Below are 22,443 nucleotides of genomic sequence, written 5' to 3' on the forward strand. Positions count from 1 at the left end.
GCCAATACCTAGAGGACCTAGACTAAGAGTGTTTCAGGGCCCACGGCTCTTTCCACGGTCTCCCTGTAAGGTAAGGTCTGAGACAGCTCCCTCTCCACACTGTCCACTTCTGTTGCCACCAGCTTTCAACTAAAAAAAAATACTAAAAATTCACTTCCTCTTCACACTACCCACATTTTAAGTGCTCAGTTGCACGAGGGGCAGCGGCTGCCCGGCCAGTGCAGCCCACGGGACCTTTCTACCAGCACAGAGAGCTCGACGGGACAGGCTAGGACTTGTGGTCAGCAGCACTTGGCTTCTGACTTGCCTGACTCGCCAGTCTGGCATTCAAGGCCTCTCCGAGTCTGACCCTAGCTCCATGTTTTTGTTGGATTACTCTTGACTCCCAACCAAACACCTGCGTGCCTGCCAGACTGGGCGCGAGGTCGGTATCCCCCACTGTACCTAACCCGGTGCTGTCGTTAGAGCGTGAACCTTTGGAGGGATGGATGATGGAGGGGTGGGAGGGAAACAGGAGGAAAAAAGGGGGAAGAGGAATTCACCCATGCTTTCACTGGATCAATATTGACAGCTAACGTGTGCTAAGCACGCCTCTAGTTTCCTGGGCTAACTATAGTGACCAGATATGTCTTCACGACACTTTCCGTCTGGGGTGGTGGGAGGGTGGGGAAATCACAAAGAAGTTTACAAGTAAAAATTCAGATAGTGGTTAAGTGTTAGGAAAAAAGTCAGAGTATGTAGTGCTGAGTATCTGGGACGGGGACAACTATACATACGGTAGTCTCTAACGAGGTACCAATCGAACCACAATCTGAGTGAACAGGAGCCGAAAGTTCTGGGTAGAACCTGCTCCATGAAAAAGAAATGTTGCTGTTAAAGTTATACTTTTGGGCACTTTGACAAGGTGTCTTATTCCTCCCCCACTGAATCATCTTAATGCACTTACCCTGAAGAAGGATAAAGCAAAGGACAGGTCCACGACCATTTAGGAAGACAGGTTAATGCTGAGTCTGCTCCAGCTGCCATGGTAATACCTATCTCCTATGTTGTCTCCGTTCACTCTGTAGCTTTGTTCCTGGGCCACACAGAGCTACCCTCAAAGAAGACGCACTGCAGAAGGCGAAGTTCTTCCATTACAAAAATTACTTTTCAAGAATAGCAAGAGGCGGCAGAGATGGTACTGTTCAAAATTTCACCAGAAACATATTCCATGCCTTTGGAAATGGGAAAAGGGTGATGAAAGCGGCCCCCAAACACGATAAAGGAAGCGCTCAGGAAGTGTAACCTCAGGGAGCATGGTGAGACTCTGGGCTCAAACAACTGCATTCAGTCACGACATCGGGCAACGTTACTTGTTTCTCCCTGCAGCTGGGGCCGTCTGAGCATGCCACATGTGGTGGATCACCGTGCAACCTGACCCCTTGCATTCATTGGTAGTAAGATATATCTTGTGCATTTATTTGACCATTCCTGATAACTCTAGCACTCTTATGTTCAAGAACTGTTATCATCAAAAGACAGAAGAATAAGAGGAGTGAAGTCTCATGGAGATACAATTTGAAGATAAATGTTACATCACGTATACGTGTGTGTGCACGGGCCAGCGCTCATGCTTTTGAAATTGCAGGTCTACATCTAGTCCACCTTCTGCAGGCTGAGCCCTTGCTTCTCAGCTTAGGACTGATTCATCTTCATCTATTTAGCCAAAGGTTAATGTTTTGGAAGATCTCAGCATCAACCCTAGAAACCAATGCTGTATGTATGCCTAACTTTGAAAATCTGACTTTCCACAACGATTCCATTTCAACCCACCTCTGTCTGCCGGGACTGACTGGATCTCGGACGGGCTTGTGCTGGAAGCTTTCTTCCACCTTGTGTAGTTGTTGGCTTGGGCAGAAAGAGAGGTGAACTTCCCCAGCTCCAAATCCTGTTTAAACTCGCTGAAAATCAACTCATGTTTGCTCAGAACATAAATTAAGTAGTGTTTTGATAGTACTTTTCTTCTTTCCCATTCCCGTCATCATTCTTATTTTTTTAACTAACCTATGTATGCTTAGGCAAGAACAGTGAAGACAGAGCGCGGCGTGGGTGAAGCTTGCATTACCTGCCAGGCAGCTCCTCTGTTAATCGTGAGCAGCACCAAAGAGGACAGGCAGAGACCTAAGCAGGGCTTACCTGCGCAGAGCTTGGAAAAGACAAAGGGGTCCTTGTCCTCATCTACAAATTCTTATGGGGCAGGGGTAGCAGGGGAAATGCAAAAAGAGATTATTGTGAGTGACAGCAGGTAAGTTCTTCAAAGCGCATCCCTGCTGGCTCTTTCTTCTCGCTCCCACCCAGAGCACATACCAAATTTTTAATCAACGAAATAAACACTGAAGGAGCAATACTCAATTTAGACATAAAGTCAAGTTCTAAGAGCTTGCTCCACAGCCGGTCACAGGAGCCTGGCCACGCAGACGGCCATGGTCTCTGGGGAGGCGGGGGGCCCTGCAGGGGTGGGTGAAGCACATGGCTACAGACACCAAGACCTGCAGGGATCCCAACTCTCCTCCCTACACCTCTGCTCACAAAACCTGGGGCAGAGCATCTGCAGTGTTTGCTCCAGATCACGTCTGCCATCCTTCCCCAGGCCACTCCATAGAAACGGCTCCCAGTGTCTCCAAAGAGCAAGCAGTTAAACCGTTGTATCCACACTCAGGTAACAGAGAAGAATACAGCACATTGGCCTTCTTTGTGTATCCTAAATGGTGCTTAGGGGTTCAGGAAAAATTCAAGTACTGGAAATTGATGAGCGATATGTAAGAGTTATTTGAATAAAAGGGATTTTCCTGGTTAGCTTTGGATTAAGCAAAAATTCCTTTTCTTGTTGTTTATTGTTGGAAATACTATTAAAATATTATTCGTCTAGCCTCTCTGTATTGGTAAGTACACCAAACAAGTATCCTGTTGGTGATTTTATTTTAGCATTTTGCGGCATATTTTCATTTTTCTGTGATTTATCTCTTTCTCTTAAAAGTGCAAGTACCACAAACTATAAATTAAATAAAACCCTATTTAAACCAAGAATCACAAAAAATAAGCAGTGATGCTCTTGATATAGAAAATCAAATTAACTGACTATAAAGGACAATTTCTTCTATTATCTCTGCACTGAATATGAGTCACATGTGTTAAAAAACAAACCTATGGACGTCCAAAAGAGATGCATACTTACTGTGGCAGCAGACAGTAACGCTCAGAAACGATTTTACCAAATGGCCTTTTTTAAAGTGGTGGAGGGGGAGTGTTCTTTAAGTGGGGAAAGTGAGGGAGGGGAAGACCGGGAGAAACAGGCGGCGGCTCCATCTCTCCCCTTGGGATCTCCAAGTCTGTCCCTCTGTGGCTTAGCTGATGGCTCCAGGCTTGAGGCCCCTTTTTAGCCTAAGCTGATATCTCAAAACCTTCCCCCAAACTTTTCAGACTCTAAACCTGACTTGGTAGCTAGAAACTCTGCCCATGTGGTCTCAGCAGAGCCTAGAGGAAACAGGCTCTGCCACGTGACAGTGCCCACGTGAAGCTGCATGTTTTGGTGATCTGCTGGCACCCAGCCCAGTCCTGGCTTGATGGGGCTGCCCGACCGCTCCACTGCTCACGTGTAAACACCAAGAGCACTGAACCCCGTGCCCACAACTGTCACGTGCCATACCAAGTTAGGTACGCAATTGCACAAAGTTAAAGTTTTGGCATGTTTCTTAAGTATTTTCCCTGGACTCAGGTTATCTGTTCAACTTCTTGGTTTTACAGACTAATTTCAAATCAAAATATTTGTGAACACCATAAACCCTTTGGCAAGTGGATGGACAGTGAGATGTGGATGGAGAAATTCCTGTGCTAACAATGATCGATAAATTTGAAAGGTTCATTTTAGTGGGGAAGACCAAATTTTGGTCTCCTAAAAATATAAATTTTGGCATGTTTTTAACAGCTTAATCTTTTTATTTTTCTCTCTCCGTGCATTTAATAAATAACGCACACTGGAAAAAAGCAAGTAGATGGGCCAAGTTTCAGAATTTATAGTGGAAACTATAAAAACACAGTCATGATGACTAAGAAGAGACACATTTCTCTGGAGCTGACACACAGGAGACCAAGTCTCCAGGGTTAAACATCTAAGAAGGCCAGCTCTCAAACACAAGGGAGGAAAGACGGGCCGGAGCAGGACGCACGCCCCAGGCCTGGCGGTCTCACTGGGTGCCTGTGCCACCAGTCCACACACCGCTGAAGGTCATTCTGCCACATTTACCGTTAAAAACACCAACAAAAGCAGACAAAACCCCCTTAAGATGCTTGAATACAGTTTATTGGCTGGTTTGACTAGCATTTTTAATAGCAAAAGAAAAATGCGTTTACATTATAATAGCTTACGACCAACTTTCAAATGTCTTTTTTTAATACAAAGTAAACCAAGATCGTGTAAGTCATTTTAAATTCCTTATCTCTTGATATATACAATAAGAAAAGCGCCAGATCCTGCTGTCTAGCTAATTCCGGCTGAGACACACAGCAGGATGGCAGCAAGTTTCTTAGCCACCTTGCATGAGATCTGTTTAATCACGAAATAGACATGATTCCGAAAACTAAGCAAAGGAATCTGCGCTCACTCTGTTCTCTAAAAGCACTTTTTCTCGAGTCACAGGGTATTGCTGTGTTTTTGCAAATTACACGCATCTTCCGGGCTTCACTTCCACACCTTAACAATGCCGTCCCTAGAGGCGGTCACGATGAAGCCCTGCGTGGTCTGGAAGGTGGCGACGTCCGTGATGATGTCGTGGTGGCCCACAGGCAGGGACTCCGGGCCCCTCCGCGGGCCGTCGTCACTCGGCCCCACCTTCTGCTTGTTCTGTATCTCCTGTGTGGTGGTTAAAAGCAAGGAGAAGGCCAGTCAGAGGCAGGAGCACATCCTGCCGCCGTCCGCACCCCTGCTTCTAAGGAGCGCTGCTCTTTGTTTAGGCCGACCCTGGTTCGAAGGAGTCACGCTTTCACAGAGGCACCACGGGGAGTCCAAAGTGAGGGTCTAGGTGTCCAGTCCCTGGACTCCATGAGCACCACTTACAGACATGGAAACTTACAGACAGGCTGATAACCTGTGCGTGTTACCCCTGTCAGCTTCAAAGAACAAAGGGGAAGAACTGAGAGGCAGCGACGACCGGGGCCTGGACACACGTATGTGTCAGACGCTCCAGCCCTCCCGAAGCTCGCTGCCACTTGTGAGTCCCCGCACTGCCGCTTACAAGCCGGCTGACCTGAGACGAGCGACTCAACCTGGATGTGCTTAACTTTCTCATTTGCGGAAGGAAGATGATAAAGACACAAAGGTTTTATAAAAGGCCCGGCAAGTGTTGAAAGTGCTTACTTTCATGTAATTATACACGCACTTTCTATGTTTATTCTACCTTAGTAAACTTGATTTTAAAAATATAGAAAAGTCCAGAGAAAATAAAATTTTTTAAATTCAAAGAAATACTGCCACTCTTGGCCAAAGCCATTTATGATATTTATGTCAGCCATTTTTGTTCCTACAAGAGTTGGCGGGAAAGCAAGGCCCACTGATACCTGGACGACTTCGGTGCCTTCAATGACCTTCCTGTAGTAGGACACGGATGGGGAGCCTGTGCTCCCCGCGACCACGTAGGACCTCTCTGGGTAGGCCAGGTCCCAAAACCTGCGGAGGAGGAGAGACGGGGTCATTACATGGCAGGAGACGGGGGACGACTGATCATTGACTGACACTTGTCAACGCTGGTGATTCCTCTTCTGGGTTTGGAATAGAGATTTTCTAGAAGAGCCTAAAATCAGTTACAAGTGAAGTATTAACAGCTGTCCCTGCAGGATGTGGATGACCGCAAACATCATACCACTGCTGGCATCTATAATAAACACCACCTTGTGGTAACCACAGTGTTCATGCACATTGAACTATCCTTCTCCTTTCAAGTGCTGAACATGAAGTGTCTTTACTGTACCTTATTTTCATGTCTGAGCCCGCCGTTAGCAGGATGGGGTTGCCATCTGCAGGACTGCAGTAGAGCCCGTGGACACTGTGAGAAGAAGGCTTAAAGGAAGTAAAGAAATAGAGAGTCATATGTCGCCCATAGAGGATGCAGCCACTTCTAGAGATAACTCAGCTATCAGCAGTTAATTGAAGAGACCAGAGACAGATCACTTATGTCCTAAATCTTTCTTTGGGAATTTAAAATACATTTGTTCTATATCACCCTGAATGAAGAAGCAAAGCCTCCTCAGCTTCCTAAAACTCTCCGTTTGGAATGAGAAGGATCCCAACTAAAGGAGAGAAAAAACTTTCCTACCCTCTGCCCCAACAAAGCAGCTTTAAAAAGTTATGTATGACAGGGTCACGTTCCATTTTTCTAATGATCTAAGCTTTAACCTTTCCTTTTCTAATTAACCCAGATTCTACTGGGGTTCCAAGGAAACATCACAAACCTTATGGGGCTGGCAACCAGAACACCCACAGAAGCAGACACCGGTAAACTTGGGGAACTGGAAAGCAGAGGGCAGCAATACCAGCTTAACACTTACTTAGTAAAAACCCAAGCTTAAAGCACAACCCCAAAGCCCAGCAAGGATCACGGCTGGCAAAGACACCTGACCGAGCTGGGGATGTGGGAGATGACACTGGCCTTACCTGTAACTCGGACAGCGGGGGCGCACTGCTGGCCCAGAGCGTGAACCTTCGGTCGCCCGTCTCCATGTCCCACATGGACACCTCGTTGTTGCCCTGGACAGCTGAGGGAGACAGGCCAGCGTTACTCGGACGAGGACTCCGCTAGGCGAGTCCATGTCCTGGCAGAGGAAGTTAACCTGCACACGTTTCCATTTGCTCTCCATCCTGTAGGAAATGCTCACAGACACTTTAAGTCATGCTGTGATCCTGCCTCCACAGTGAAGTGCAAAAAAGAAATGTTTCTGCTAACCTACTGGTCAGTACTTTACTGGTGTCAAGCTGAGTGTAGAGGAATGTCGGGTGGAAAGCAGAGCACAAACAGATTCTGCCTTCAATAAACCTGTAGTCTAGCAGGAGAGAGAAAAATACAAAGCATTAAGACAACGAGCACAGAAGAGAGAATGCAAAAGTCCACGTACACTCAAGAAGGAAAGGCCACATCCGGTGGGCGAGGTGGATGTCACTTCGGGGAGTGTGTCACTGGGACAGACACGGGGGACACGCGGATCATGGGGAGCAGACAGGGTGGAAGGAGCGAAGCACACACCCGTGTCCGAGTGTCGTGGTCTGACTGGGGCACGTCTGTGATGGGGAGAGCGCAAGGAAGGGCAGAGGGGGATGCTGGGGAACGGTTCCTGCATGCCTCAGAGGGGCTTTCTCAAAAGTACTTTGAGCAGTGTTTTGAGGAGTGACAATAACCCAGCCTTCATTTCTTCATTAATGTTACTGAACCCACTATGTTTACTGCGAGCCAGTCTCTGTCCTAGGTCCTGAGGAAGAGAGGACAAATAATGCAAAAAAAAGAGAAAATTCCTTTTTACAGAACTCACACCCTAGTGGTGACAACAATCCCACCAAAACGCAGAGGCCCTAAAGCAGGAATCTGCCTTAGCTCAAGGAAAGTTCAGAAAGCCCCTGTGGCCGGAACCGTTTCCCTGCCCCTTTGGAAACAGGCCCTCTGACACTACGTTCTCCTCAGATGACCCTACTCTGGGCGTGCCATCTGATTCCTGCTGGAACTCTGACTGGCCGAGAGGGTTGTGAGGAAGCAGGAACAGGCCCCATAGAGCCTCCGGGCCGTGGGGATGAGCTGGGCTGTTACGTGGGAGGCACTGGCAGGTATGGAGCAGAAGAAAGAACAGGCTAGGAGGAGGGGTCTATGTCTGATGCAGGATATGACACGCTTGGGGCTGACGCGCGGGGATGACCCAGAGAGATGTTGTGGGGAGGGGGATGGGAGGGGGGGGTTCATGTTTGGGAACGCACGTACACCTGTGGTGGATTCATGTCAATCTATGCCAAAACCAATACAGAATTGTAAAGTAAAAATTAAAAATAAATAAATTAATTAAAAAAAATGAAAAAAAAAAAAAAAAGAAACAAGACATGCTGTCATCTGGGCGAGGGGACAGTGGTGGGAACAGTGACAGGGGGGCAATTCTGGACACACTGTAAGACAGGACACGGGGAACTGGCTGATGAACTGGAAGTGGGAAGTGGGATGAGAAAGAGAGAAAAAAACCAAGGACAACGTCAGGTTCCTTGGGAGCTTCAACCTGAAACGGCTGCCATTTCCTGGGAGGCAACTGCAGGCGGAGCGAGCTCCTCCTGGGGGAGGAGGTGGCGGGTGGGGGGGCGGGTGGACAGGAGACCAAGGGTCTGGCTTGGGCAGGTCAAGTTTCAGCTGGCTGTCAGACATCTTGGGGAAGACTTTATTTTCTAATTATTAGACTTTTATTATTAAAAATGATGTTGAGATTTAACAGGAGTGATATAATCTTAGGTGATAATGTTGAACAATCTTTGTTGACTAAGTTGTTACCCCTTCAAAAAGTAATAAGCCAAGCTGAACTTGAAAAGTAGAAGACCAACAAAATAAGCAGATATCCAGATAAGCAGTTCACTAACCGCTTTCCTTTGCATCAGTTTCCACCTCTTTAAAAACCTATGTCAATACACAGGGAGGCTGAGGTTCTGAACCAAATCTTCAAAGATCAGTATTACGGAGTAATTTTCTCTTTGTGAGTGACAAAGCACTTCTGCTCTTAACTGTCCTTAATTTTTTAATTAATTTATTTTAATTGGAGGATAACTACACCACAATACTGTGACGGCCTCTGCCAAACAGTGTACATGTGTCCCCCATCCCGAGCCGCCCCCCACCTCCCTCCCCACCCCATCCCTCTGGGTTGTCCCAGAGCGCCGGCTCTGCTGCTCTGCTTCATGCCTAGAACTTGCACTGCCGTCCGTTTCACACGCACTGATGTACATGTTTCAAAGCCATTCTCCCGAATCATCCCCCCTTGCCTTCTCCCAGAATCCTGAGGTCTGTCCTCTGCTGCCCTGCATGTGGGATGCTCAGCACCGTGTTTCTAATTCCATATCCATGGGTTAATAGACAGTACTTGCCTTTGTCTTTCTCACTTACTTCACTCTGTATACTAGGCTCCAGGTTCACCCACCTCATTAGAACTGACAAATGTGTTCCTTTTTATATGAGTAGTATTCCATTGTGTGTACCACAGCTTTTAGGGAAGATTTTAAATAGGCAGATATAAAAACATGAATAAGTTTGGTACTGCTTCGTCTGGAACTGGATGTGCTCACACAGGGAGCCAGCGCAGAAGGACCAAGACTGAGCCCTCCAGCAGGCCAGAGATTAAATGTAGGAAGAGGAGAAAAAATAGCAAATCAATCGACGAAAGAACCAAGAGAGTGACGTCTTCAATATCAGACGAGGAAAGTGTTTCAGAGAGAGGAAGTGATCAACCAAGCAAGCGCCAACTCCTGTAAGACGCAGGATGCATCACGGCCATGGGAGGTGGCAGCGTGAGTGACTGTGACAGCAGGCGTGCAAGAGACAGACACATGGAGAGGAGGGAGCGGGGGCCTGGAGGGGACAAGGGGAGGGGAGGGGGCGGGGGCCTGGAGGGAGCATGGGGGGGGCAGGGCCTGGAGACCAGAGACCATGAGGACACAGCAGTCAGGGCCACTGCTTGTCAGGCGCTCACTGTGTACAAGGCCATATGTATCACATGTGTTACCTCACATTCTTACAACTCTGCTAGACAAGTTTTTTAACCTCATTTTACAGTTGAGAAAAATGAGTTTCAAAGAGCTGCCCAAGTGTCTTGCCTAAGAATCTATACAAGGAAATCTGAACACCCCATAGGAGAAGGAGAGGGAGGCTTGCAAGAAAGGCAACAGAAATGGCAGTTGAGAGGGAGACCTCAGGTTCCAGCTCAGATTTCCAGGAAGATGATGGCAACTTTAGCAAAAGACAACAGAAAGGCAAAGGTGGTGGACAGGAAGGGATGGCGGTAGTGCGACTGATGAGACTCTGTGAAACACAATAAATGAGAAATGACAATGGGATATCCGTGGCAGGAACTTCCACAGAATCAGAACTGACCACAAAAGCCAGCCTTTGGCTCACAGGTAAAAACTCTTAAGGTCATGAACCTGGGCAGCAGGGTCCTCTGCCCCGGCCCTGCCAGCCCGCCCGCCTCCTACCTGCGATCACCCAGGACTGGTAGAGCGGGTGCATGGAGAGACGCCGGACGCGGGCCCGCGACGGGTGGCAGTGACTGGAGATGGGCAGCTGGAAGCGCATGTCCCAGCAGGCCATGGTGCCGCTGCTCGTGCCTGCGAGGGGAGAAGCGCAGACGTGACCACAGCAGGCTCGGCTTCAGTGCCGATTCCCGCCGACCGTACGTTCAATCTGGCTGGCCACTTAGGAAAGAGGCTTTGCTTCCAGGAAGCTGCCCGTCCCACCCCTAGGTTCCAAACAGCACCTCAGCCCAAAGGTACAGAGTACTGGCACAGTGCTATCACAAACCTAGCAAGTGTGAGACAAGAATGAATAGCTCATTAATGACTGACACTTACTAACTGCCAAAGGCACCTGTGAAAAAAACCCAGAAGGCCTAGAGAAGACATAAAGAGAATCTGATAAAGTAAAACACTCAGACTGCCCTAAGTGAGAAGAGGTGGTTTACCGGCGCGGTAATCTGTCAGCCCTCAAGCAGCAGCAGCCCTGCAGCAGTCCTCAGAGCTCAATCTCTGCCACGTGCCCTTTTCTCTGAAACCTTCTGGAGACAGGCATGGCTGTCTGAGCACAGCAGACACTGGGTGACTGCCTGCATGTGTGCCCATGACATCTGAAACCCCACAGAGAGAATGCCAGCCATCCCAAAGAACAACATGCACTCTAATGCCAAGGCTGGTCTCCAGGTCCAGTGGACACGGGGGTGGGAAAAGACCAAAGGGGCGGCGGGCCCCTCTGTCTCCTGGCCCCTTTGTCGGCCCCTCAGAGCCGGTGGGGCTGCCTGAGAGCCAGCGGGGCAGCTCGCTAACCTGTGGCGTGTGTGACAGCTTCCTGTGCCAGGGCAGCTTAGTCTCTCAAAAGGCAAAAAATAATGCAGTTCACACAAACCATATAAAATAAAGGGCTGATAATTAATGCAAGGTAGGGGATCTATTGAACAGAAACTAATATTCAAGCGTAGCAGAGTCTAATTCTTCTGAAAGAGTGTGTCAAGTGACAATGAATAAGCTCCAGTACCTTCTAAAGGGGCAGGTTCAAAGCCTGGGGGGTGGGGGGTGGGGGGGGGCGTTTAGTGAAACTGAAACAGGAGAGAAGCAAGGTCACAGGTGCTCTTCAGCAAGGACAGGCGCTGGGAAGGGGTCACAAGGCCAGCGGCCACCGTGGCTCTCCTCCTGCATGGGACGCTTTCGCCTCATTAAGTCCTCAAAGCCGCCCTTGGAGGGAATGGGCCCATCTGAAGGAGAGGACAGTAAGACCAGAAGGGTGAAGCAGCTTGCCTGTGGCTACCGGGATTTAAAACCGAGTGTGCTCAAATTCAAACGCGCTCATCCCATAAACCCAGCCTGTTGCTTCCCTGGCAGAGTAAGAAAACGGCAGCCAATCTGACCACTGTAGGGGCTCGTTTAAAAATGAAGAGAGAGAGTAAATTGTTACATGCGCTGAATATTGACCTCACTCTTTCAAATTTGTTTCTTAATGAAAAAACTGAAATGCAAGTATTATAATAATTGGGGGGGGGTAAAGGACATGGGGGAAAATCAGCAATGAAGACAAAGGAAAAGAGCTTTCTTAAGAGGCACGCCTGACAGCAGAATCCAAACCCAGTCAAGGACCTGAAAGGCAGCTCCCTACCGATGCAGAGCCAGCACTGGTGGATGTCCACCGCAAAGGAGGTGATGAGGCCTGCCTTGAGATCGTGCCTCAGCGTCCAGGCATTGCTGGAGGAGCGGAGGTCCCAGCCCACCAGAGCACCGTTCACAGTGGCGTAGGCCAGCACAGACTGTGCCCCGGAGCTGAAGTGATGCAGGTCCACCACGCAGCCGTCCTCCTTCTGGTCTAGGACTCTAGGAGACACACATCAAGAGGCAAAGGCTCGTCCACCACGAAAGACACAGCACCCGCCTCCACTGCAGATCAATCTACGTCCATCACCAAACTCACAGCACCCGCCTCCACTGCAGATCAATCTGCCTTCTAACCATGGTCAAGAAATAAAAACTCTGTGGCCCATCTAAGACAGGATAGCTGAGCACTTAAAAAAAAAATTACTTCAGAACTACAGAAGAGCTGCAAATGTAGTACACAGACTTCCATGTATCCTTCGCTCACCTTCCCCCTCATGCTGACTTCTCTTATTAGAAAGAAGGATTTAAGATTCATTGCTGTTACTGCATGAATCAATCATTCGCTCCCTTTTATTACTGATAATAAAGTGAAGTAAATAAAACTAGTGATTCCTTTGTAAGTACTATTCCATTCCTTGATATACCAGTTTGTTTATTTGTTTTCAAGCTGAGATATTTTTAAACTAAAAATAATGCCATAAACACGCTGGCCAGCTTTCTTGGTCAGTGCGTATCGGGCCTCTACACACTGCTGTTCGGCTTTGTCGAGGGTCAGCAGCACTGTCTGTGAGAGCCGGGCAGCGAATCTGTCAGGATCCACACCCAGACGTGTCTCTGCTGCATGTTCTTTTTTTTAAAAACAACCCTTTGAAAATGCAAAAATCATTCTTAATATGGGCCATACTGCTGGCTGTAGCTGGCTAACTCCTGTCTTAGGCAAAAAATTGTATTTATAAACATTCTAACACTGACAGTACTCCCTAAAGTGATGATGAAAAGTCCAGATGCCAAATAAACAGTGAAAAGGAGCCACAGATCCTAAGTATTCAGAGCCAAGGTAACACGGGCAGACTGAATGCGCGGCCCGCACGGGCTTTCCTGGGAGCGCCCGCCGCCAGGCAAAGCTGAGCCTCCTGGAGCAACCTGCCGATCCAGAGAGTCGGCGTTGCTCAGTCGCGTCTGACTCTTTGCAACCCCTTGGACTCTACAGCCCATGGGGACTCTCCAGGCCAGAACACTGGAGTGGGGAGCCTCTCCTTCTCCAGGGGATCTTCCCGACCCAGGGGTTGAACCCAGGTCTCCCACATTGCGGACGGATTCTTTACCAGCTGAGCCACCAGGGAAGCCAAGAGTACTGGAGTGGGTAGCCTATCCCTTCTCCAGGGGATCTTCCCGACCCAGGAATCGAACTGGGGTCCCCTGCATCGCAGGCGGATTCTTTACCAGCTGGGCCACCAGGGAAGATGTGTCGCTCAGGGTGAAGACTAACATTCACAATGAAAAGTGCTGTCAACTTAGAGGCTCTCCTGCACGAGACATGTACTCTGCTGCGGGGTCCTCACGCCATGCTCTCCGCCAAGAGCTCTCTGGTGATTTACGCCATGCAGAGGCTGCTCTGTAGCCACTCTCTGCTGAAAGGACTTCTTAGTTCAAGGTTATTATAATGGGTCCTGGACAGAAGCTGCCCAAGTCTCTTTCATGAACGTGTTAAAAAAAAAAAAAATAACATATCTTAATTGGTAAAAGCAAAACAAAGAATAAACAAAATGATACAAACAAATTTAATAAAGTCCCAGGTGACCCAATCATCACCCTCTTCTTCCTCAGCTGCCCAATGGAGGTGAGCTGTAATCCACTGAAACTGTGATGAGGCGTCTGGTGGCTCTGCTTCCTCCCTGAGGATCCCCACTGTGCCTGCCCTGCCCTATGCCACCACCCTGCTATGGCCACACCAGGTGGCACGCCCTCCAGGCCGTCTCCCCGATCCACCCGTAAGCTGGTCCCCCGTCCCCGTCACAGGGCATGCGGTCATACTGCACCGAAGTCATCTGTTCGCTGGTCTGTCTCTCCCACCAGGCTCGTTTCTTAGAGAGTAACACAAACACATCTTACTCATTTCTGCAATTTTCCTTGTGTAGCACACACTAGTCAGCTGAAAAATTGTTCTGTTTGACCTTTAAATGTCTTACTTGCATGGGTTTAATCTACAAGCAACCACAATCTGTAAGAAGTGGAGGAAATTCTTAGATAAAGCCAGCCAGGATCTTATTTTTAAAATGATAAGCAAACAATCTGACTGAACATTCTGCTCCATTCCCAGCAACTTCAGAGGCTTTACTGCCACGTGACAAAATGCTGACAACACTTTTGAGCTTCCTTTAATGAAGAACACTCACATTTTCGAAACCAGCAGCCAGAGCTGAGACAGAAGATGTAACTGATAATTAGGTTATTCAGATTCCAGACTGGGATGAGCCACATGTTCAAAGCTGCCCTTCTGACCTTTGGACAAACTGGCAGAAATAGTTTCCTCAAACTGTGTGTGATAGATTTGAGTTGGAAACCCAATCTTATTCATTTCATGTGCTTAAAAACAGAAGTACATTGTCACAGGCCCTCAGCTGATCCAAACTGTATTACAGGAGGGTTCCATTATCCCAGGACAGCAAATGCAGTTTAAAAAACACAAATGACAGACAGATACCTGCTCTGCAGAGGATGAATCTTGGGAGACTTGGGCAGCTTAGAGGCCTCAATCGCAAGAAGCTGGACGGCACCATTATCAGATGCTATGGCTAAGTAGTGGGAACCCTGGCAGAATGTGAGCGTCTTGACACGGCCCCCGATTCGGCTATACGTGAGAATAGACCTGCAAAAGAAAAGCAGAACTGCGCTTCTGAAGAGCCACAGAGCATTATTACTGCTGACATTAAGCAGCCACATTACTATTAACAAACAAACAATAATACTCTGAGGCCTGTTTCCCTCCCTGATTGTCTAACAAAAATAATTCCCCTCAGAAGCACTGGTACAAAACCACCTTTCCTTCTGATACTTTCAAGTGGCCATCTTCACATGCTTCTCTCTGATCATGGGAAGACTGTCCACCCTCCTTTCCAGCTGGACTTCCCACACTGTGGCCTGACCCAGCTTGCTTCCTTTCTGCAATTCCTGAAGCCCTCCTCTTACCCCTGCAGTTATTCTATAATCCCGCAGATGCAGCCTGCCATAGCAGGATGGCACTGGCTTTGGAATCACAGGGCCAAGTTCCACTAACTGACCACCAGTATGATTTGAGTCAAGCCACTTAACCTGCACTGCATCTCAGTTTACCCATCTACAGCCCAACATTTCTAAGCAGGACATAGTGTAGCTCAATTAACATGTAAATCATGAAACATTTATTAACACACAGTATCACTATGATACTCAGTCTCTCCCACACACACACTGACCTCTCAAGCTGTCTGTCCCCCTCCTTTAAATTTACCACCGAACTTCCTGAATATGACAAGCGGTGCCTATCTGCCTCCACTGCAGAGTTCCTCCTTCATCACCCTCCACAAGGGTCACAAACTCAGCCTTCCAAGCGGCCATTCCTTAAAGGTCACAAGCCCCAAAACACCAAATTTATTCACCTCTATCTTCTATAATTTATTATACAAGTTAATACATCTTAAATATACAAAACTATTTTTTAAAAAAAGAAGTAAAAACATAATTCTAACACCCAGAGAGAAACACTTTTGTTGTTTAGTTGCTAAGTTGCATCTGACTCTCTGCGACCCCCATGAACTGTAGCCTACCAGGCTCCTCTGTCCATGGGATTTCCCAGACAAGAATTCTGGAGTGGATTGCCATTTCGTTCTCCAGGGGATCTTCCCGACCCAGGGACTGGACCCAGGGATTGAACCCCGGTCTCCTACATTGCTAGGCAGATTCTTTAGCACTGAGGTACCTGGGAAACCCAGAGGAACAATACAGACATTATTATATAGCTTCCCAAAGAGTTTTCTATGCATATTACAATATATTTAGATTTATAAATAAATATGGAACATTTTATATATTAATTAATCCTGCCTCTCTAGTTCACTTTTTAATAGCAGCCTTGCTGAAATACAATTTATATGTCATAAAGTATAACATTTTAAAGTGTATAACTCAGTGACTTAGAGCATGCATGGGCATTTTATCCCTTCTATGGCTAAATAATATTCCACTATATGGATATACTATATTTGCTTACCCATTCAATAGCTGATAGACATTATGGTTTCCACTTTTTGGCTATTATGAATAATGCTACTGCGAATATATAGATTTATAGATTTTCATGTGAACAAATGTTTTCAGCTCTCCTGGGTTTATACCTAGGAGTAAAACCGCAGGGTGACAGGTAGCTCTATGATAAGCATTTGAGAAACTGCCAAACCTTTTTCCAAACGTGCTGCATCATGCTACACTCACACCCGCAAAGCACAAAGGTGCTAATCTCTCCGCATCGTCTCCAGCGCTTGCTCCTGTCTTCTTGATTACAGTCATTCTAGCGGATGTGATGTGTATCCCACTGTGGTTCTGATCCGTATTCCCCTAAAGATGTAGAGTACCTTTGTTGCATGCCTCCCGGTTGCCCTTTCATGTTCTTGGGGGACTGGCTCCAGGACCCCCAGCAGATTCCAGAATCAGCCAATGCCCTAGTCCCTCTAGGCCCTCGGTATCCAAGGGTTGCATGTCAATAGAAAATATTCTATCCCCGGTTGACTGAATCCGCAGAACCCACAGGTACGAAGGGCCAACTCTATCCGAATCCTCTGCTTTTTAATTACTTGTTTTCTTACTGTTGAGTTAAAACAGTTCTTTATATATTCAGAGTATTTAAACATACGATTTAAAAATATTTATCTCATTCTGTGGGTTGTCCTTTCACTTTCTTGACAGTGTCCTTTGAAGCACAAATGTTTATAATTTTGATGAAATCACATCTATTTTTTGTCACTGTGTTTTCTGGTGGCATATTTCAGAAGTGAAAGTTGCTCAGTTGTATCTGACTCTGAGAGACCCCATGGACTATACAGTCCATGGAATTCTCCAGGCCAGAACACTGGAGTGGGTAGCCTTTCCTGTCTCCAGGGGATCTTCCTAACCCAGGTATCAAACCCAGGTCTCCCTCATTGCAGGTGGATTCTTTACCAGCTGAGCCAGCAGGGAAGCCCAAGCATACTGGAGTGGGTAGCCTATCCCTTCTCCAGAGGATCTTCCTGACCCAGGAATCGAACCAGGATCCCCTGCATTGCAGGTGGATTCTTTACCATCTGAGCTGCCTAAATCCAAGGTCATGAAGAGTTACATGCCAATGTTTTCTTCTACAAGTTTTATAGTTTAGCTCTTACATTCAGGTCTGTGATCCATTTTGAAAAATTCTCTGCAAACCATTCTTTTGCATGCAATTGCCCAGTAATCTCTACACCATCTGTTCAGGCTATTCTTCCCCACACTCAGCTGTCCTGGCACCTGTGTCAGAAAGCAGCGACCATAAACGTACCTCTGCATGTCAGTTCTAGCCCACTGATTAATGCATTTACCCCTATGCCAGCAACACAGTGTCTTGACTGCTGTAGCTTTGTGGCCAATCTGGAAGTATGATTTCTCCAACTCAGTTCTTTCCTTAAGACTGTCTTGCTATTTAAGTCCTTCTCATTTCTTCATGAATTTTAGTATCAGAATGTCAATTTCTGTAGAAAGGGGCAGATGGAAATTTCATAGAGAAAATCTGAGGATCAATTTGGGGATGTCAGCTATATTAACAAAGAGCAAAAGTTTTCCACTGAATGAACATGGGATGTGTTTCTACTTACATCGTCTATAAATATTTTAAAATATTTCTTTCAGTGATGTTTGTAGCTTTCAGTATTCAAGTCTTGTATTTTTCTGTTAAATTTATTCTTCAGTACTTCATTGTTTCTGATGCTCTTGTTTCTGTAGTTCATCTTTGGATTGTTCATTGTTGGTGGTGGCGGTTTAGCAGCTAAGTTGTGTTGGACTCTTGCGATTCTGTGGACTGTAGCCTGCCAGGCTCCTCTGTCCATAGGATTCTCCAGGCAAGAATACTGGAGTGGGTAGCCATTTCCTTCTCGAGGGGATTTTCCCAACTCAGAAATCACACCCAGGTCTCCCGCACTGCAGGCAGGTGATTCACCAACTGAGCTATGAGGGAAGCCCATAGTTCATTGTTAGCACGCAGAAATGCAATTGACTTGTATATATATAAATACTATATAATATTATGTTCTACAACTTTTTGTTGAACTCATTTGATAGTTCTAATAGGTTTTTTTTTTTTTTATTGCTTCAGTTCAGCTCAGTTCAGTCCCTCAGTCGTGTCTGACTCATTGTGAACCCATGAATCGCAGCACGCCAGGCCTCCCTGTCCATTACCATCTCCCGGAGTTCACTCAGACTCACGTCCATCGAGTCCGTGATGCCATCCAGCCATCTTATCCTCTGTCGTCCCCTTCTCCTCCTGCCCACAATCCCTCCCAACATCAGAGTCTTTTCCAATGAATCAACTCTTCGCATGAGGTGGCCAAAGTACTGGAGTTTCAGCTTCAGCATCATTCCCTCCAAAGAAATCCCAGGGTTGATCTCCTTTAGGATGGACTGGTTGGAACTCCTTGCAGTCCAAGGGACTCTCAAGAGTCTTCTCCAACACCACAGTTCAAAAGCATCAATTCTTCGGCGCTCAGCTTTCTTCACAGTCCAACTCTCACATCCATACTTGACCACAGGAGAAACCATAGCCTTGACTAGACGGACCTTTGTTGGCAAAGTAATGTCTCTGCTTTTCAATATGCTGTCTAGGTTGGTCATAACTTTTCTTCCAAGGAGTCAGCATCTTTTAATTTCATGGCTGCAATCACCATCTGCAGTGATTTTGGAGCCCCCAAAAATAAAAGTCTGACACCGTTTCCACTGTTTCCCCATCTATTTCCCATGAAGTAATGGGACGAGATGCCATGATCTTCGTTTTCTGAATGTTGAGCTTTAAGCCAACTTTTTCACTCTCCTCTTTCACTTTCATCAAGAGGCTTTTTAGTTCCTCTTCACTTTCTGCCATAAGGGTGGTGTCATCTGCATATCTGAGGTTATTGATATTTATCCTGGCAATCTTAATTCCAGCTTGTGCTTCTTCCAGCCCAGCGTTTCTCATGATGTACTCTGCACAGAAGTTAAATAAGCAGGGTGACAATATACAGCCTTGACGTACTCCTTTTCCTATTTGGAACCAGTCTGTTGTTCCATGTCCAGTTCTAACTGTTGCTTCCTGACCTACATACAGGTTTCTCAAGAGGCAGGTCAGGTGGCCTGGTATTCCCATCTCTTTCAGAATTTTCCACAGTTTCTTGTGATCCACACAGTCAAAGGCTTTGGCATAGTCAATAAAGCAGAAATAGATGTTTTTCTGGAACTCTCTTGCTTTTTCCATGATCCAGCAGATGTTGGCAATTTGATCTCTGGTTCCTCTGCCTTTCCTAAAGCCAGCTTGAACATCTGGATGCTCACGGTTCACATATTGCTGAAGCCTGGCTTGGAGAATTTTGAGCATTACTTTGCTAGCATGTGAGATGAGTGCAATTGTGCAGTAGTTTGAGCATTCTTTGGCATTGCCGTTCTTTGGGATTGAAATGAAAACTGACCTTTTCCAGTCCTGTGGCCACTGCTGAGTTTTCCAAATTTGCTGGCATATTGAGCGCAACACTTTCACAGCATCATCTTCCAGGATTTGAAATAGCTCAACTGGAATTCCATCACCTCCACTAGCTTTGTTTGTAGTCATGCTTTCTAAGACCCACTCGACTTCACATTCCAGGATATCTGGCTCTAGGTGAGTGATCACACCATCATGATTGTCTGGGTCATGAAGATCTTTTTTGTACAGTTCTTCTGTGTATTCTTGCCACCTCTTCTTAATATCTTCTGCTTCTGTTAGGTCCATACCATTTCTGTCCTTTATCGAGCCCATCTTTGCATGAAATGTTCCCTTGGTATCTCTAATTTTCTTGAAAAAATCTCTGGTCTTGCCCATTCTGTTGTTTCCCTCTATTTCTTTGCATTGATCGCTGAGGAAGGCTTTCTTATCTCTCCTTGCTATTCTCTGGAACTCTGCATTCAGATGCTTATATCTTTCCTTTTCTCGTTTGCTTCTCGTGGCCCAGACAGTACAGCCTCTATCTGCAATGCAGGAGACCCAAGTTTGATCCCTGGGTTGGGAAGATCCCCTGGAGAAGGAAACCCTGTCCATGGGGTTGCAAAGAGTTGGACACGACTGAGTGATTTCACTTTCACTTTTCTCGTCACAGCTATTTGTAAGGCCTCTCAGACATCCATTTTGCTGTCTAGATTTTATCAAATTCTTTCTAAGAATCTTTTGAGATCATCTGTGGTCTTCATCCTTTATTCTATTAATGTGATATATTCACTGATTTTCAAATGTTGAAAAGGGTTTGCATTCTTGGGATAAACTGTACTTGGTCATGGTATATTATCCTTTTAACATGCTGAATTCAGTTTACTAGTATTTTGTTGAGGATTTTAATGCCCATATTACCTATGCGTCTTGGTCTGCTGTTTCCTGGTGATATATTTTACCTGGTTGTGGTATCAGGGTAACACCGCCCTTACAGAATGAGTTAGGAAATGTTCCCTCATCTATTTTTTTGAAAAAGGTTTTGAAGGATGGGCGTTAATTCATTAAGTATTTGGTAGCATTCACCATGAACCCATCTCAGCCTGGGCTCTTCTTTGTGGGAAGTTTTTCTTTTAATTACTAATTTAATCTTATTGTTATAGGTCTGAATATTCAGGTTGTCTATTTCTTCTTCATTACCACTGATAGGTTGTATCTCTCTAGGAATCCAATCTGTCCATTTCATCTAGGTTATTTCATTTGTTAGCATACAATTGTTCACAGTATTCCTCTGTGCTCGTAATGATGTACTCAGCAGTAACATCCCCTCTCTCCTTCCCAGTTTTAACTTTAGTAACTCTCCCTTTTTAAGTTGGTTATTGTAGAAAAGATTTGCCAATTCTGACCATCCCGAAGAACCGACTTCTGCTTTTGCCGGGTTTTCTCCTTTACTGTCTACTCCCTATTTCATGCGTTTCTTCTTTGGTCTTTCATGATTTCCCTCCTTCTACTTGCTTTGCGTTTACTTTGCTCTTCTTTTTCTAGATTTAAGGTTAAAGCTAAGTTACTGATTCAGGATTTTCCTTCTTTTTAAATACAGCTGTATGCAGCTATGAACTTCTCCTTGAATACTCCTTTAATTGCACCCTTAAATTTTGGTTTGTTGTATTTTCATTTTCAATCATCTCAAAGTATTTCTCTAATTTCCCTTTGAACCACTGGTCATTTTGCATGCACTGCTTCACCTCTACAAACCTGTGAATCCCCCAAATTTCTGTTAGAGATCTAGTTTCATTCCACCGTGGTTAAAGGACATGTATTTTGATACAGCTCAGTGCCTTTACATTTATTGAAGCTCGGTGTCTGTCCTGGATACTCTGCTGCAGTCGGGGTGAGTGTTCTACAGATGCTGGACCTGGCAGGTCTGCAGTGTGCTCGACTCTCACTACAGGAAGAACACTAAAGTCTCCAACTATTACCGCTGAACTGTCTTCACCTCCAATGCTGTCTGCTCTTCCTCCAAGCAGGGGCTCTGCTGTTAGCAGCATTGTAATTGCTATGTTTTCCCGATGGGCTGACCTTGTTGTCATTATAAAGTATCCTTGTCTATCTCTAGTATCGATTTTTTGTGTTAAAATGTTGTCTGTGATAAGCATAGCCGCTCCAGCTCCTTTAGAAACTGTCTGATTGGTGTATCGTTTTCAGCCCCTTTACTCTCACACTGCGCCTCTTGAATTTAAACTATTGTCTCTTGTGGGCAACAGTCATATCAAATTTTGTCTTACCTCCTGCCAACTCTGCTTCTTGACTACATTTAATGCGGTCAGCAATAAGGCAGGGCTTACGGCTGGCATTTTGCTGTTCCCTATGTCTTACACGGGGTTCCTTTTCCGGCTGTTCTAGTGCACCACTGCTGCCTGGTGTTATAAAGATCTTTTCTAGTACATCATTTTAATCCCTAATTTCCTTTATTACACATTTTTGAGTTTTACTAAATGTTTTTAGGGGTTTCTTTTAGTGGTTTCTCTGGAAAATACAATCAACATCTAAAAACAATCAGATGAGCACCAATTTTGCTCCAATATATCTGCTGCCTCCTCTCTCGTCTGTACTATTATTGTCATACAAATTACACCTTTATGCATTATAAGCCTGTCAACGCAGTTTTATAATTATTTCTTTACACAGTTTTCTTTTGAAGGAGATAGCCGGTAAAAAAGAGTTACAGGAAAAACTAACTTGTACCGTCTCAGGTTCACTCCTGTAAAGTGTTACAGGAAAAACTAACTTGTACCATCTTAGGTTCACTCCTGTAAAGAATTACAGGAAAAACTAACTTGTACCGTCTCAGGTTCACTCC

At 46.0% G+C, this 22,443-nt stretch overlaps 2 protein-coding genes and 1 long non-coding RNA gene across 3 annotated transcripts in view; 1 reads left to right on the forward strand and 2 right to left on the reverse strand.

Annotated features, from left to right (window-relative positions):
* Positions 1-2,233, forward strand: part of COL6A6 (collagen type VI alpha 6 chain) — a 119,409-nt gene extending 117,176 nt beyond the window's left edge. The window contains exon 36 of the mRNA XM_040263812.1: positions 1,068-2,233. Coding sequence (XP_040119746.1) covers positions 1,068-1,284 — 217 coding nt within the window. The 3' untranslated portion in view covers positions 1,285-2,233. The remainder of the gene's footprint in view (positions 1-1,067) is intronic.
* A 2,084-nt stretch (positions 2,234-4,317) lies between these two features.
* The window catches only part of PIK3R4 (phosphoinositide-3-kinase regulatory subunit 4), a 52,479-nt gene continuing 34,353 nt past the window's right edge, over positions 4,318-22,443 (reverse strand). Inside the window, exons 8-15 of the mRNA XM_040247152.1 lie at positions 14,601-14,765; positions 11,904-12,115; positions 10,238-10,369; positions 6,686-6,786; positions 6,484-6,540; positions 6,003-6,091; positions 5,593-5,701; positions 4,318-4,888 (exon numbers count right to left, since the gene is read on the reverse strand). Coding sequence (XP_040103086.1) covers positions 4,718-4,888; positions 5,593-5,701; positions 6,003-6,091; positions 6,484-6,540; positions 6,686-6,786; positions 10,238-10,369; positions 11,904-12,115; positions 14,601-14,765 — 1,036 coding nt within the window. The 3' untranslated portion in view covers positions 4,318-4,717. The remainder of the gene's footprint in view (positions 4,889-5,592; positions 5,702-6,002; positions 6,092-6,483; positions 6,541-6,685; positions 6,787-10,237; positions 10,370-11,903; positions 12,116-14,600; positions 14,766-22,443) is intronic.
* Positions 22,110-22,443, reverse strand: part of LOC120880469 — a 2,763-nt gene continuing 2,429 nt past the window's right edge. Inside the window, exon 2 of the long non-coding RNA XR_005725035.1 lies at positions 22,110-22,317. This is a non-coding gene — a long non-coding RNA (uncharacterized LOC120880469). The remainder of the gene's footprint in view (positions 22,318-22,443) is intronic.

Source organism: Oryx dammah, unplaced genomic scaffold, assembly GCF_014754425.2.
Source record: "Oryx dammah isolate SB20612 unplaced genomic scaffold, SCBI_Odam_1.1 HiC_scaffold_2, whole genome shotgun sequence".
NCBI lineage: Eukaryota > Metazoa > Chordata > Mammalia > Artiodactyla > Bovidae > Oryx > Oryx dammah.